The 16673-nt window shown below is 43.1% G+C and overlaps 1 protein-coding gene across 1 annotated transcript; it reads left to right on the forward strand.

Annotated features, from left to right (window-relative positions):
* Window positions 1–146: 146 nt before the first annotated feature.
* On the forward strand, window positions 147–16216 carry LOC310927065 (rap1 GTPase-activating protein 2-like; the record flags this gene model as incomplete). The annotated part of the gene is made up of 24 exons (XM_083889306.1): window positions 147–190; window positions 2930–2965; window positions 5830–5914; window positions 6008–6043; window positions 7188–7235; window positions 7696–7728; window positions 7862–8101; window positions 8188–8291; window positions 9206–9284; window positions 9366–9419; window positions 9970–10053; window positions 10772–10872; window positions 10976–11105; window positions 11192–11347; window positions 11424–11495; window positions 11592–11678; window positions 11765–11911; window positions 12094–12198; window positions 12668–12759; window positions 12842–12943; window positions 13059–13146; window positions 13231–13291; window positions 13373–13443; window positions 15837–16216. The coding sequence occupies 24 exons, from the start codon at window positions 147–149 to the stop codon at window positions 15846–15848; spliced, it is 2067 nt and encodes a 688-aa protein (XP_083745432.1). The 3' UTR covers window positions 15849–16216.
* Window positions 16217–16673: the final 457 nt, after the last annotated feature.

Here is a 16673-nt window from a genome sequence, read left to right on the forward strand (position 1 = left end):
AGGAGGACGTTCGACAGAGATGGTCGTATTTATAGGTGGAGAGATGAAGAGATAGAGAGAGAGAGACAGAGACAGAGAGAGAGGAAAACCCAGACACAATAAGAGGAAAGAAGACAAAGAGGAGGAGAGAGAGAGAGAGAGGGATCATGCTGAGGAGGAAGAGGAGCGTGTCGTTCGGAGGCTTCGGAGGGTAAGAGAGAGAGAGAGAGAGAGCTTCATCCTTTATTCACCTCATTTACAGCCTGAGCTGTGACGTCACTGTGACGTCACTGTGATGTCACTGTGATGTCATTATGTCGGCACCAAAAACGCAAACTTATCCTTGTTTGTCGTGAGTGAAATAACCTAGTTTGTGTGTGTGTGTGTGTGTGTGTGTGTGTGTGTGTGTGTGTGTGTGTGTGAACATTAACAGCGGTGGAGTTAAAATGTGACCGTTTTTCCAGTGAGCGTTGGTTTGAGAACTTTCCGCTCTCGATTTGTTAATCTGTGCAGTGTTTGCCATCTCTAGCTTCACTGTGACGACTGACTTTTCCAACTGGAAACTGACGTTTGTTAAACCGCTCACTCTCCCACACCAAAGCCCATAGAGAAAACCAGTGATTTTAACATCACAGCACACAGGAGTTCACAGGAGTTGTTGATCCACTGCTGCCTCCATCACTAACTTACAATGACTGATTTTAATGAATTCGGCTTTTAAAAACCTTCATTCAGATTAACGTCAGTGACACAAAGTGACCACACGAGGCAGCAGTAGACCAGCAGCTCCTGTGTCCCTGTGAGCTAAAATCACAGATTTTTTCTGTGGGGTTTGATGTGGGAGAAACTCAACTAATAAAGTCTACGTCCGTTTAATTCTACGACATCTACGTCACACATTCACGTCTTTATCTTCACTGTGAGACAGACTTTTCCAACAGGAAACTGACGTTTGTAAACCACTCACTCTCCCACATCAAAGTCAATATAGAAAATCAGTGATTTTAGCTCACATGGACACAGGAGCTGCTGGTCCTCTGTTGCCTCGTGTGGTCATTTTGTGTCACTGACGTTAAGTCTAAATTAAATATTTTAAAGCCGAATTCATTAAAATCAGTCATTGTAAGTTAGTGATGGAGGCAGCAGTGGATCAACAACTCCTGTGAACTCCTGTGTCTCTGTGATGTTAAAATCACTGGTTTTCTCTATGGGCTTTGGTGTGGGAGAGTGAGTGGTTTACTCTCTAACAGTGAGATAAAGACTCTCTCACAGACGTTTTCAATCATTCACTCCTGTCCTCTCTCACCTGTCCTTCTGTCCTCTTACACCTCCTCACATCCTACCATATCTCCCTCTGTCCTTATCTCCTCTTTCACATCCTTCCTTCCTTTTTCCTCTGTCTGTGTTTTCCTTCGACACCTCCTTCCCTTTCCAGCCACCTTCTCTCCTTCCACTTGTCCTTAAATTCCCTCCGTCCTGACTTTAATTTTTCATTTCTTCTGACGTTTTCCTTTTTCCCTCCGGTCCTTTGCTTCCTTCGCTAACTCCTCCGAGACGTCCTACCTTCCTCCTCTAAATCCTTACTTGCTGAAATACACTTTCCTTTTTATTCATATTTATTCTTCCTTTCCTCACCTCATTCTGTCCTTCAGGACCTCCTTTTCCCCCCATGTGCACACCCTTCTCTCCTTCCTCGTCTCCTTTCCTCTCCTGTCTCCTCCCTCCTTCCTCCTGACTCAGTTTATACAGTATTTAATAATGCAGCAGCAGCTTCAGGCGGCCGCTCAAACACTTCTATATTCAACTCAACGACCTCAGTTTGGCTCCGCCCCCTCACTGTGATGTCACCGAAATGCACATTTTTACTTGTTTCTATGCGTAAACGTTTTATTCTCATGTTGTTTTTATGTGTTATTTTTTATGTGTTAATCACATGTTGTTTTTACGTGTTATTCTCGTGTTGTTTCTACGTGTTGTTTTTACGTGTTGTTTTTACGTGTTATTCAGGTGTTGTTTTTTACACGTTATTCACGTGTTGGTTTTACACGTTTACGTGTTATTCACATGTTGTTTTTACGTGTTGTTTTTACCTTATTCACGTGTTGGTTTTACACGTTTATGTGTTATTCACATGTTGTTTTTATGTGTTATTCATGTGTTGTTTTTACATTATTCACGTGTTGTTTTTCCACGTTTACGTGTTATTCATGTTTTGTTTTTACGCGTTATTCACGTGTTGTTTTTACGGTGTATTGACGTACTGTATTTACGCTGTATTCACATGCTGTATTTATGAGTTATTCACATGTTTTTACGCTGTATTCACGTACTGTATTTATGCGTTATTTACGTGTTGTTTTTACACCTATTTATGTTTCAATGTTTCTAAGTTTTTTATGTTTTCATGTATTTTACTTATCGTTGAATGGAAGTCAATGCAAAGTCCTGTTTATGTGTGTGTGTGTGCATGTGTGTGTGTTATTTATGACCTGAGGGAGTGAAGTTCTCACAGTCATCTTACATCTAAGCTTTTAGCATTAAGGTCGATCTCTCTCTCTAATTTTCATGATTACATTACCTCTCTCCTCCTCTGTGTCCACTTCCTCTTCCTTTACTTTCGCTGTTCGTCCTTCGTTCTTTAGACACAGACATTAAAATAAATGTTATATATTTAATAATGACAGCAGTTTGTGTGTGTGTGTGTATGTGCGTGCGTGTGCGCGTGTGCGTGTGTGTGTGTGTGAAATGAAAATGTGTGATTTACTGCAGCTGTAGCTCCTCAATAAATACATTTTTATTGCTGAAGCCTCTGAGATCACACACACTCACTCACACACACACACACACACACAGGTTACTCAGGTTAATGGAGTAGTGTGTTAATGTTCTTCCTGTTATCACTGATAACATGTCTCTCTCTCTCTCTCTCTCTCTCTCTCTCTCTCCTCAGGATTGATAAGTCCACAGTCAGTGCGCTCAGAGCTCGGTGAGTAAAAAAATAATTTTAAAAATGAAATAAAATGTGGACTGAAGCCCCGCCCACATTTTACAGTCAACAACTTTAAAAGTTCAGTGTATAACATTCATACATGTCAAATAATCTTGATGTTTCTTGAAGTTATCACTAATATTATCACATTTATCATCACAATTATCACATTTATTATCACAGATACTATAACAGATATCACATTTATCATCACAGTTGTCACATCTATTATCACATTTTTTATCAGTTATCACATTTATTATCACAGTTTTCACATTTATCATCACAGTATTATCACGGTCATCACATTTATTATCACAGCTATCACAGTTATTATCACAGTTGTCACTGTCATTATCACAGTTATCACATTTATCATCACAGTTATCACATTTATCATCAAAGATATTATCACATTTTATCACAGTTGTCACAGTTATTATCACAGTTATTATCACAGATATTATCACATTCATTATCACAGTTATTGTCACAGATATTAGCACATTTATTATCACAGTTGTCACAGTTATTATCAGTTATCACATTTATCATCACAGTTATTATCACAGTTATCATCCGTTGTCACAGTTTCACACTCACAGCTGTTTGATATCACAGTCATCACAATTATTATCACATTTATTATCACAGTCATCACAGTTATTATCACATTTATTATCACAGTCATCACAGTTATTATCACATTTATTATCACAGTTATTATCAGTTATTATCAGTCATCACAGTTATTATCACAGTCATCACAGCTATTATCATAGTCATCACAGTTATTATTCACAGTTATTATTCACAGTTATTATCACAGTTATTATCACAGTTATCACATCTATTATCATCACAGCTTTCACTCGTTCACCATCGTTCATCATTTCAATAACAATTCACTCTTCTTTATCATTTTGTTTTTGCCTCTGTCTCCTGCTGTCCTCCATCTGTCCCTCTCTCTCTCTCTCTCTCTCTCTCTCTCCCCCCCCCCCAAAGTGATTAAGGTGCCACAATACTGATGGTGTGGGGAGGGGAGAGAGAGAGTGTGTGTGTGTGAGAGAGAGAGAGAGTGTGTTTTATATGAGGTTTCAATGAGATGCTCAGTTACCGACGGCAACGCAACAATGTCGCATGAGCACTGGTGAGTCTGGTATTTCCATCCTCCATCTGTGTGTGTGTGTGTGTGTGTGTGATAATTTGTGATGCGTGTGTGTGACATTTGTACAATTATATAGAACACTTGTATTTTTAATATTTACACATGTTGAGTTTGTTTTTATTTTTTTTTATGTGTGAGTGTGTGTGTGTGTGTGTGTGTGTTTGCATGTGTGTGTGAGTGTGTGTGCATGTGTGTGAGAGAACAGCTAAAGGACAGACCGTCGTTTCTCTCTCTGTTGTTTTTAAGTTGTTGATCGTCGTTGTTGTTGTTGTTGACAGATGTCAGTCACCACTGGTCTGCAGGTGTGTGATGAGACACCACAGTGCCCCCTGGAGGCTGCAGCATTCATGGCATGTCACAAGCGTCAGATCAGGTTTTACTAAACACAGTGATCTGTGTGTGATGGCCACATGTTCACTATGTCCTGTAGGGGGCGCTGCAGTTTGTGTTCTGTCATGTCTCTTCATGGCAAAATGCCTAGAGGAGTTTAGTGTGTGTGTGTGTGTGTGTGTGTGTGTGTGTGTGTGTGTGTGTGTGTGTGTGTTGCAGATGATGTTAGTGTCTCTGACACACAGCTGTCAGTGTCGATAACAAACCAGCTGAGAATCTGGTTAAAAATGAAACTGGTTTTATTTTAAACTGAAGGTCAGGAGGGTTACATCACACACACACACACACACACACACACACACACACACACACACACACACACACACACACACACACACACACACACACACACACGTTCTTGTCCTTCTGTAGTAGAGAGGACACACACACGTTGCCTCACCCTGAATTTATGCTAGCTTTAAGACCCCCAAGGCTAACCAGTACCTGATGCTCACCTTTGGACCCTGAAGTCAAACCTGAACCTAAACCGTGTCTTAACCCATAAACAGTCATTGTACGGTGTTACAGGAAGTGAAGTGGCTTCCTGTGGTCTGTAAGTATCGTGGTCCTCACAAAGATGTATGTACAAGTACACACACACACAGAGACAGTGTGACCTTTCCTCTCTCGGCGGGTTCTCTTGTCTCCTTTCTTTCTCGTTCTCGTCATCTCGCTGCGTCTCTGTGACCTTTACCACTGGTTCCTGGACTCTGGGCTTCTAGGGATTCTGGATCAGGTCTTTGCCGGATTTGAAGTAAATCACTAGCTGTGTCTGCCCTGAGGTTGTGAGGTTGTATAATCAGGACGCGGCACTGCGGGCCGCACAGTTGGTGTCGAGGTTAGCGCGCTTGCCTTTGTTGCTAGGAGACTTCGGGTTCCTGACCTGGTTGGAACAATGGCCTGCATGGAGTTTGCATGCATGCTCTCCGGGTTCTTCAGGATTCTCCAGGGTTCTCCGGGTTCTCGTCCTGGAGGTGACAATGTCAGCAGGATCTGACACGTCTTTTGTCCAGAGGACACACAGCTGTTTCCTCCTGCCACAGAACGTCCCCCCAGCGTCACCACGCTTGGTCGAGTCACTGAACGCGCCAAGGTCACATCGTCATCGCGTCAGAATAAAGAACCACTGCACAAACCCAATGAAGACCTCCTCATCTGTACTTTAAATCTGGTTCTTTACGGTCCTGATCTCCCAGTATGACTCAGCAGTTTGGGCTCGAGAAATTGTTCAAGTATGACTCATCAATATTTAAACCATTGTCATCGGTTATTGGTCTTGATTGGTTGTTTTTGTTTGTTCCAGTAAACAGGAGCTGCTGACCATTTCCAATGTTCCTCTGGCAGACTGTCCCCCCTCCCCCCCGCGCACCGCACCCCCCACCATGAAGGTAACACACACACACACACACACATATGTTGAGATAACAGAGCACAAATAAAACCCTGAAACTCAACAACTGTCTCTGTCTCGTTGTCTCCAGTCGGCGCACTTCTTTGACCAGATGGACAAAATGGAGGTAAGAGTTGAATCTTCGGTTTCTGGACTTTCATCATGGTCTAAGGAGGTTTATCGTACAGGAAACATATCCCAATCAGGGTCTTCAGTCAGGCCAGAGAAGACCTGAAACTCACTGGACTCTCAGAACATAGCCCAGACTCACTGGACTCTACTTATGTCAGGGTTATCCCAGAACTTGCCACAAGGTAGTCCCAAAACTCACTGGACTTACCCCAGGGTAGATTCAGAAGTCCCTGCACTCTCAGAATGTACCGTAGGGTAGACTTGGAAGTCTCTGGACCTTAACATTTCTGGACTACTTTAAGAACTTACCTCAAATTAGACTCGGGAGTCTCTGCATTCTTGGAACATATCCCAGCGTAGACCCAGAACTTACCCCAGGCCAGGGAATAGCCAAAACTCTCTGGACTTCAAGAACTTACCCCATGGTAGACCTAGAGGTCTCTGGACTACTCTAAGTACATACTCCATGGTAGACCTAGAAGTCTGTGGACTTTGAGAACTTACCTTTGGTTAGACCCAGAATTCAAAGGACTTTAAGAGGCATCTTTCTCGAGTCCAAACTGCTGAGTCATACTGGGAGATCAGGACCCTAAAGAACCAGATTTAAAGTATAGATTGGGAGGTCTTCATTGGGTTTGCACAGTGGTGCAATGGCTGTCACACAGACTTCTTTATTCTGACGTGGTGGCGATGTGACCTTGACACGTTCAGTGACTCGACCAAACGCGGTGACGCCTGGGGGGACGTTCTGTGTGGCAGGAGGACACAGCTGTGTGTCCTCTGGACAAAAGACACGTGTCAGATGTCCTGCTGAGGCGGCGACATCGTCACCTCCAGGACGTCGGGGAGTTTCTGCGATTAAAGGTGGTTTGGGTCTGACCTGAGGTAAGTTCTCAAAGTCCAGAGACCTCCAGGTCTACCTTGGAGTACATGCTTAGAGGTGTCCAGAACTCCCCAGACTCACCTTCAGGGGTTGAACCTTAAGGTTTTTCAGTCAAGCCTTTTGGAGGAGAAGTAAAACTTCTTCAGCTAAACTCAAACAAGTCCTTGTATCTAGACGACGTAGGACAAGAGCTAAAGGAAGGACACATCTATGCTTCTGTAAATGTATCTGTTGTCTCTTCCTGACACGGACGCAGCAGGTGCCCGAAGCATCCGAGATGAAGACAATCCCTCAGAGACAGAAGGCACGTCTGTCCACATGACTGTCCTCACATCTGTCCACATGACTGTCCTCACATCTGTCCCCATGACTGTCCTCACATCTGTCCCCATGACTGTCCTCACATCTGTCCACATGATTGTCCTCACATGACTGTCCTCACATCTGTCCACATGACTGTCCTCACATCTGTCCCCATGACTATCCTCACATCTGTCCACATGACTGTCCTCACATCTGTCCCCATGACTGTCCTCACATCTGTCCACATGACTGTCCTCACATCTGTCCCCATGACTGTCCTCGTAGTTCTTCCATCCATGTCTATTGTTGCGTTCATCCTCTCACCGTTGTGTCCTCATTTAATTTTTGTCCCATGTTCCTATGAACGTACCAACATGAGACCATGTCTTTGTCTTCAACATTGTCTCAAGTGTGTCCAAAAAATCAGTGTCTGGACCATCATCGGTGTGTCTCTCTTTCAGGACGACTACATTCCTTATCCAAGGATCGAGGAGGTGAGAACAAACATCATCAATTGACCGGTGGCTAAGACACTTTTTACTCCTAAACTCGCATTATGCTAGCTTCCGTCTTCCAGCTAGCATGACGTGGATGTGATGTCACAGACCAAACCTTTTGTGTGTGTAGGTGTTGGAGAGAGGGCCCCCGTACCCACAGGTCATCCTACCTGTGTTTGGAGGTTACTGGATCGAAGACCCTGATGCTCCGCCCACCCCTCTGGAGAGCACAATGGGGGAGGCAAAGGAGGCGGAGGAGGAAGAGGAGGGAGGATTAGAGGAAGAAGACACACCTGCAGAGGATTATGGGTACCGTCTGGAGGTGAAGAACAAAGCTGTGCGGGCGTACAGGAAACACTTCTTGGGCAGGGTGAGTTGTTAAAGTGCTAACTGGTTCATGTCATTTCCTGGAGGCGGGGTCACGTCTGACTGGTTTGTGACGTTCCTCTCTCTCAGGAGCATCTCAACTTCTCCTGTTCGCTCAGCAGCGTGGGAACTCTGCTGCTGTCAGTGAGACACGAGGAAGAGGAGGAGGAAGAGCACCTCCATGTGATCATCAGGTACTCACACATCATCATCATCATCCGTGGGTTGACCTGTGGTGACCTGGAAGGGTTTACTTCACACTGATGTGATGACATGTCACGATGTCATGTGACTGATGACATGTGACTGATGTGATGACATGTCATGATGTCGTGACTAATGTGATGACGTCATGTGACTGAGGCATGTGACGATGTCATGTGACTGATGTGATGACATGTCATGTGACTGATGTGATGACATGTCATGTGACTGATGTGATGACATGTCACGTGACTGATGTGATGTGACTGATGTGATGACATTTGACTGATGTCATGTGACTGATTTGATGACATGTCATGTGACTGATGTGATGACATGTCATGTGATTGATGTGATGACCTGTCATGTGATTGATGTGATAACATGTCATGTGACTGATGACATGTGACTGATTTGATGACATGTCGTGACTGTTGTCATGTGACTGTTGTCATGTGACTGATGTGATGACATGTCATGTGACTGATGTGATGACATGTCATGGGACTGATGACGTGACTGATGTGATGACATGTCGTTACTGATGTCATGTGAGTGATGTGATGACATGTCATGATGTCATGTGACTGATGACATGTGACTGATGTGATCACATGTCATGTGACTGATGTGATGTGACTGATTTGATGACATGTCATGTGACTGGTCATGTGACTGATGTGATGACATGTCGTGACTGATGTGATGACATGTCATGACTGATGTGATGACATGTCATGTGACTGATGTGATGTCATGATGTCACACTGTGTTGAATTAGTGCTGAAACACGCAATATGACGATAAAAGTGAGGGGAAATGTTTTGTGAGGTTTTAATTTAATAATCTTTTCTCATAAAGTTGTTTACAAACCAACAGAGTCATTTATGGTTTGTCTCTTCAGGTCTCGGGTGAAAAGTGTCTATCACAGATTATCACTGAGTGAACTGCCTGACATCCCCAGTGTACCAGAGCTAGCCAAGGTACACACACACACACACACACACACACACACACACACACACACAGTCTGACAGGTTGTTTGTGTGTCCTTCCTCCTGAAGCTCCTGTGTGATGAAGCAGCAGGTCTGCGTTTCAGCCCCGTCCTCTACCCGAAGGTGAGAGCTGGCTGAACGTCCGTCCTCTGAGACATTGTTGGACACATTCTTGTCAAACTCACCTGTGTCCCTCTGTGTCCCTCTGTGTCCCTCTGTGTCCCTCTGTGTCCCTCTGTGTCCCTCTGTGTCCTTCTGTGTCCGTCTGTGACCCTCTGTATCCGTCTCTGTCCGTCTGTGTCCCTGTGTACATCTGTGTCCCTCTGTATCCGTCTCTGTCCCTCTGTGTCCGTCTGTGTCCCTCTGTCTCCCTATGTGTCCGTCTCTGTCCGTGTGTGTACGTCTTTGTCCCTCTGTGTCCGTCTCTGTCCATCTCTGTACGTCTCTGTATGTCTGTGTCCCTATGTGTCTGTCTCTGTCCGCCTGTGTCCCTCTGTGTCCGTCTGTGTACCTCTGTGTCCGTCTGTGTCCCTATGTGTCCGTCTCTGTCTGTCTGTGTCCCTATGTGTCCGTCTCTGTCTGTCTGTGTCCCTATGTGTCCCTATGTGTCCGTCTCTGTCTGTCTGTGTCCCTCTGTGTCCGTCTGTGTCCCTCTGTGTCCGTCTGTGTCCAGGCGTCACAGCTCATCGTCAACTACGACGAGCACGAGGTCAACAACACCTTCAAGTTCGGAGTCATTTACCAGAAATTTGAACAGGTACACATGTGATTAATGACATGTCTCACTCAGAGGTGTCCCACTGGGACAGCATGTTGTGATTCAGTGAGCATGTGAATACATGGACATGTGATAACTTGTGTTGTCATGTTATGGCATGAGTGATTTGTGATGTGTGAATCATGTGATGATGTCATGTGATTGATGTAATGACATGTCATGTGATTGATTGTGATGACATGTCATGTGATTGATTGTGATGACATGTCATGTGACTGATGCGATGACATGTCATGTGATTGATTGTGATGACATGCCATGTGATTGATGTGATGACATACCATGTGATTAATATAATGACATGCCATGTGATTGATATAATGACATGTCATGTGATCAATTGTGATGACATGTTATCGATTGTGATGTCATGTGATTGATGTGATGACATGTCATGTGATTGATTGTGATGAAATGCCATGTGATTGATGTAATGACATGTCATGTGATTGATTGTGATGACATGTCATGTGATTGATATAATGACGTCATGTGATTGATTGTGAAATCATGTGATTGATTGTGATATCATGTGATTGATATGACATGTCATGTGATTGATATAATGACATGTCATGTGATTGATATAATGACATGTCATGTGATCGATTGTGATGACATGTCATGTGATTGATTGTGATGACATGTCATGTGATCGATTGTGATGACATGTCATGTGATGACATCTGTCTGTCAGGTTTCAGAGGAGGAGTTGTTCAGGAACAACGAGGAGACGTCAGCGTTCACAGAGTTTCTGCAGCTTCTGGGAGAAACTGTGGATCTGCAGGACTTCAGAGGGTGAGCGACTCACAACTTCATCACAGTCTCATTCACAATATGTTCCATCCAGTGATGAAGGCTAAGGGTTCGGTCCCTGATCTGGTCCCTGAACTGTCCACAGGTTTCGAGGAGGTCTGGACGTTTCCCATCGTCAGACGGGTTCTCAGTCCGTCTACACCGTCCACAGACAGCAGGAGATCATGTTCCACGTGTCCACCAAGCTGCCGTTCACTGAGGGAGACGCACAGCAGGTATCACATGACCGATCGTACATCACTGATTGGACTTCAGTGATCGTACGTCACAGCAGGTTATAACGTCCACCGTTCTTCCTCAGCTTCAGAGGAAACGTCACGTCGGAAACGACATCGTGGCGGTCGTCTTCCAGGAGGAAGCCACGCCCTTCGTCCCCGACATGATCGCGTCCAACTTCCTCCACGCGTTCGTGGTCGTGCAGGTGGAGGATCCACGCTCTGACGTCACCACATACAAGGTCATCATTTCCTCCTCACGTTCTTCTTCTTCTTCTTCACGTGAATCCGTCATGACGAAGAACGTTTCGTTGACAGGTGTCCGTCACTGCGCGAGAAGACGTTCCTCCGTTTGGCCCGCCCCTCCCAAGTCCTGCCGTCTTTAAGAAGGTGCGGACGACTGAGTCTCCGTGTTTGTGATTGTTTGATGAAACCTGTGAATATTTAACCGCAGAAACAAGACTTTTTTTTCTTTTGCTCTTTCAGGGTCCAGAGTTCAGAGAGTTTCTTCTCACTAAGCTCATCAACGCTGAAGTGTCGTGCTACAGGAGCGAGCGATTCGCCCGACTGGAGGTAAAAACGCAGAAACACTCACTCGGTGCTCGTTGTATGGTGTCCCACAGGGTCTTAGATACTCTCTCAAATTGTTGTTTGTTCAGGAGCGCACTCGCGCCGCCCTGCTGGACGGCCTCCACGACGAGCTGCACAGACGCTCCCAGTGCATGCTGGGTATGGCGTCCGGCGTAGAGGAGGAGGAGCGAGTTGAGAACGGACACGCCCACGGAGGACTGCTGGAGTCCATCAAGGTGTTTCTTATGTTTGTCGCACTGAACATCCGACCTAAAGTGACAGAAATCGTCTTATTTATCTGTGCTAACATGGAGGGGCTGTCCTGCGTTCAGCCACCAGGGGGCGATCCAGATGTTTGGCAGCAGGTCCGAAATGTCTGTGTGTTCCCTGATTCTTCCATCTTTGTCATCTGTTCCAGAGGGCGATGCGAGGGCGGAGCGTCTCCATGGAAACCATGTCGAGGGGCGGGGCCGGTCTGCCCACGAGCCTGAGTGGGGGCGGTTTGGCACACCTGAGCACGGAGGTGAGCCAAGAATGCCACATTTTTACGATTGAGTTCAGAAAAATTGTGTCCAAAAATGTTACAACTGAGTGCAAAAATTTTACAATTGTGTGCAACATTTTTACAATTGAATGCAAAAGTTTTCCAATTGAGTGCAAAACATTTACAATAGAGTGCAAAAACTGTACAATTATGTGCAAAAAAATTACAATTGAGTGCAAAAACATTATAGTTGAGGACAAAACTTTGAAAATTGTGTGCACAATTTTTACAATTGTGTGCACAATTTTTACAATTGTGAGCACAATTTTTACAATTTAGTCCAAAAATTTTACGAGTGCAAAATGTAAATAATGAGTGCAAAAATGTTACGATTGAGTGCAAAATATTTACAATTGAGTGCAAAACATTTACAATAGAGTGCAAAAAATTAACAATTCAATGCAAACAATTTACAAACGAGTGCAAAAACGTGTGTGTGTGATGTCAGTATAACATGAAATCTCCAGTGAAGCGTCGCTCGGGTCTTTTTCCTCGCCTGCTGAGCGTCGACAGCCAAACAGAGAAACAAAACCAGAGAAGGTGAATATTTCTGTATTTATACGTTCATTCTGCCACTTGCGCCTCACACTTTAACGTGTTCTTTACGTCGCGATGGCCTCAGTCTCAGTGAGCAGAGGAGCTTCGACGGCTGTCAGCTGACGCTGGAGGTGAAGTCGGAGCTGCCGTCCAATCCCAGCTCCCCGGAGGTGGGACAACGCGACAGGTGAGCGCAAATACAGCGAGTCACTACTTCCATGTGGTGTTCCTCAGGGCTTCGTCCTAGATCCTCTGTTACTTCTTCTTTTGTGGTGGTTTCACTTTCTTCTCGTCTCCTGCAGGTTTCACGTGAAGAAGAGCAGTAAGATCTCCAGATCCACGTCCAGCAGCTGCAGCTTCAGCGCGGCGTCCACTGAGGACGCTCAGCTGGTGAGAGCGCGCAAGCTAACGCCGTCTTCCGCTGATGACCAAGACGTTTTTCTGCTCTTTGTTAGATCTGCTCTCTGTGTTCAGGGCGCTCAGGCTGCAGAGGGTCAAAGTTCAACTCCGCTCATCGTCTGTCGCAGCCCCACAGGTTCAGTGTGACACACACACACACACACACACATCAAAGTATTGTCTGAACTTTAGTAACTTTGTCACTGTTTGTGTTTAGAGATGAGAAATAAAAACTCGCCCCGATCAAACCTCAGGTTTCGCTTTGACAAACTGAGTCACTCGGCTGCGGTAAGTGTGTTGTTGTTCTTAATGTTGTTGTTGTTGACGATGTTGTTGTTACTATTGTTGACATTGTTGTTACTGTTGTTGTTGTTGTTCTTAATGTTACTGTTGTTCTTCTTAATGTTAATGTTGGCGATGTTGTTGTTACTGTTGTTGTTGTTCTTAATGTTACTGTTGTTGTTGACGTTGTTACTGTTGTTCTTAATGTTACTGTTGTTGTTTCCTCATTCATTCAGTCAGCAGGCGAGTTTTTAAGTCTGTTTTGCCGTCTACATTAGAAGTTATATTAGGTGGCGACTATTTTCACTAGCATGGCATGTACTTTTGACAGTGATCCCGTAGATGAAGGTGCAGCATTACTGCGCAGAGAATTCAATATTCGTCAGGTGATGATTATCAGACCACGCATAGATGTTCTTGCATTTCTAGACACTTTTCTTTTTGAGCGGTACCGTTTCACGTCATAGTCCATCATTTACATTCACGACCTAATCAGTCCTTACATTTAAAACATTAACAACCGGAGTCATGCTCTCACATCACAGCAGAAATTGTGTGTTGCGCTGCGTTTTTTTAATTATTTTTTTTATTTACAATTTTTTCTTTTATACAACGTCGGAGATGCAGATCACTTGGACGTGATATAAAGAATGAGAAGTCATTTATGTGTGAAAACATCATTATGTTGGGGATAAAACAACTGTACAGTCAAACAGACACTTCATATTTACTTTATGTAAAACATGATCAAAATGAGGTAATCCCATGAGATTATACCGAGGTCTTACCTGTTTGAACAATGTTTTGCTGCCAACTGCACTTCTCCCCCGCGGGATTACACCTAAATGAAATAAATTAATAGTCTACAACTCAAGCAGTTTCCCCACGTAATATTATTGGGATTGTGCAAAGGACGACATTTAAACTTCCTCATCAGCAGCAGTGTTCTCTCCGACACTGTCTCCCTCTCTTTTGCTGCTGTTACACTTCCTTCTAAAAACATGCTCAAACTCGCCGCATGAGAGCATTAATATTTTTTAACTCCAGTGGGTGAAGAACGTCACCCTCCGATTCCCCGTTGCCGCGCTTAACTCGAGGTGAAACTACTCTGAGTTGAACAAACTAACTCAAATCGGCTGTTCTGAAACCAAAAACAGAGTTAGCCTGGTCTGGAGCAAGTTCCAGGATTTCTTAAATCTCATCCCTCATCTCAGCAGCAGTCACCACAAATGGAAACTAATAGTTATTCCACTGCCCACTACACTGTTTTCACATTAAACTATACCCACTGTCATTATCTAAACATTTGTAATCATTGATTACAATAATTAATGTATTTATTTATTGGAAGGTAATAATGATAATAATAATAATAATTGTATATTTATACACACAATAGAAATATAAAAACATCAAAGAGTAATACGATGCTGCTTTATTGAATAAGGATAAATCAAAGCAAGTAAATCAGCTCCTTTGAAAACTGAATAAAGCACCAATTCAAAGCATATTATAGAACATAAGAATAAATGCACATTCAAAGGTCTGTATATAATACAGAGCCCACATGTCTGCACATTGAAATGAATGCAGGACAAATCCATACACAAATGAAAAGACAAATAAATGGATGCCTCCCAGCAGCTTGTATTCATACAGTAAACAACACAAGACAAATATTAATGCATATTGTATATTAACTGAACTAGATGTCAGGATTGTCCCAGTCCATGTGTGATTCACTCTGAAGCCCTCTACTTCCTCAGACAGGACAAATTGTGAAGGACAGCACAGATAATGTGTTTGTAGACATTCTGTAGGTAAAATAATGTATGATTGTGCATTGTTAAGTATTAGTCAGGGCACTTGTGAAATGTGCTCCAACACTCAAATGCATCTGCTTTAAAAATCACCATTCTGCAGGATTTTCTTGTCTGCTTTGGCCCAGTTGGCTTTAATCTGCACGCACACGCACTCAAACTCATTATCAGAGTACAACTATGTTATCGGAGATGTTAAATAACTTTTTGGATCGTAGATGTGATGGTTTTTCGGCGAAGGAATTAACGTGTATTTCCGCACTACTTACGCATTCAGGCGATCGCTTTTTCTCATTGGTTTATTATAGTGTTTAATTTCTTTTTGATTTGCTCTTTCACTTCCTCGTACGCCTCCATGAGGATTTCAGCCTCCGAGGACGAAAAGAACGCCGCAGTTGATGGTGTTGTTTTTGTTGTTGATGATGATGTTACTGTTGTTGTTGTTGTTGCTGTTGTTGATTATGATGTTGTTGTTGTTTTTGTTGTGGTTGTTGTTTTTGTTACTGTTGTTGTTGACGTTGTCGTTACTGTGGTTGTTGATATTGTTGTCGATGTTGACAACAAACTGTTTCCTCTCAGCAGGGACATTAGGCTGAGGACGGCGCAGTGACACCTACTGGCAACATTGGGATGACGAGGATTTAACGTAAACAGTTTTCGGAGGTGGTGGAATCACCGGTATCGGAATCACTTTATTTTGAAAAATGTCCACTTCCTCTGACACAACATCTACTTTTATTGATCGATGATGGATGAACTGCGACGTGGGTGAAAACGCCGTGGATTCTGCTTCACTCACACTTTTACTTTTACTACTTTCATTATATTTTGATGCAAATACTTTTGTAATTTTACTCTGAGTAAATCTTAAGGTATTTCTACACTGTGGTATTAGTACTTGAGTACTTCCTGCACACACACACACGTACGTGCTCTGTGTTGTTTCACTGTGAAGACAAAATCCCTCACTGGCTCTGTTTGTACACATGTAATAATAATAACAACAATAACGTGTTTATTGTAGTTTATCATGTTGTTGGTGTTTATAAAAACAAGAATTTCTTTGTGTTTGTCAATGATAAAAACAGTTTTTAATCATTTGTTGGTTTGTTTGTTTGTTAGGAGCATTAATCAACACGTAATGACCAGTGTGAAGTGGGTTTATGAACATGCAATAACAGGTTTATTATTTAATATCAGTGAATAAAGATGTTAATAACCTGTTTAATGAAGTATAGTAGTCAATAACATAAATGATGTCCTTTATTTATCATAAGTTTTAATCCTTTAAAAATATATTTATTTATGATAATGTGAATTAATTCATCTAATATTATGTCTCAGATTAAGGCTTAAATGTGCATAAAAGTATTAATAAATAAAAGAAAACAAAAATAAATGGTGATAACTGCTTCC

Source organism: Microchirus variegatus, assembly GCF_963457635.1.
Source record: "Microchirus variegatus genome assembly, chromosome: 5".
Classification (NCBI taxonomy): Eukaryota; Metazoa; Chordata; class Actinopteri; order Pleuronectiformes; family Soleidae; genus Microchirus; species Microchirus variegatus.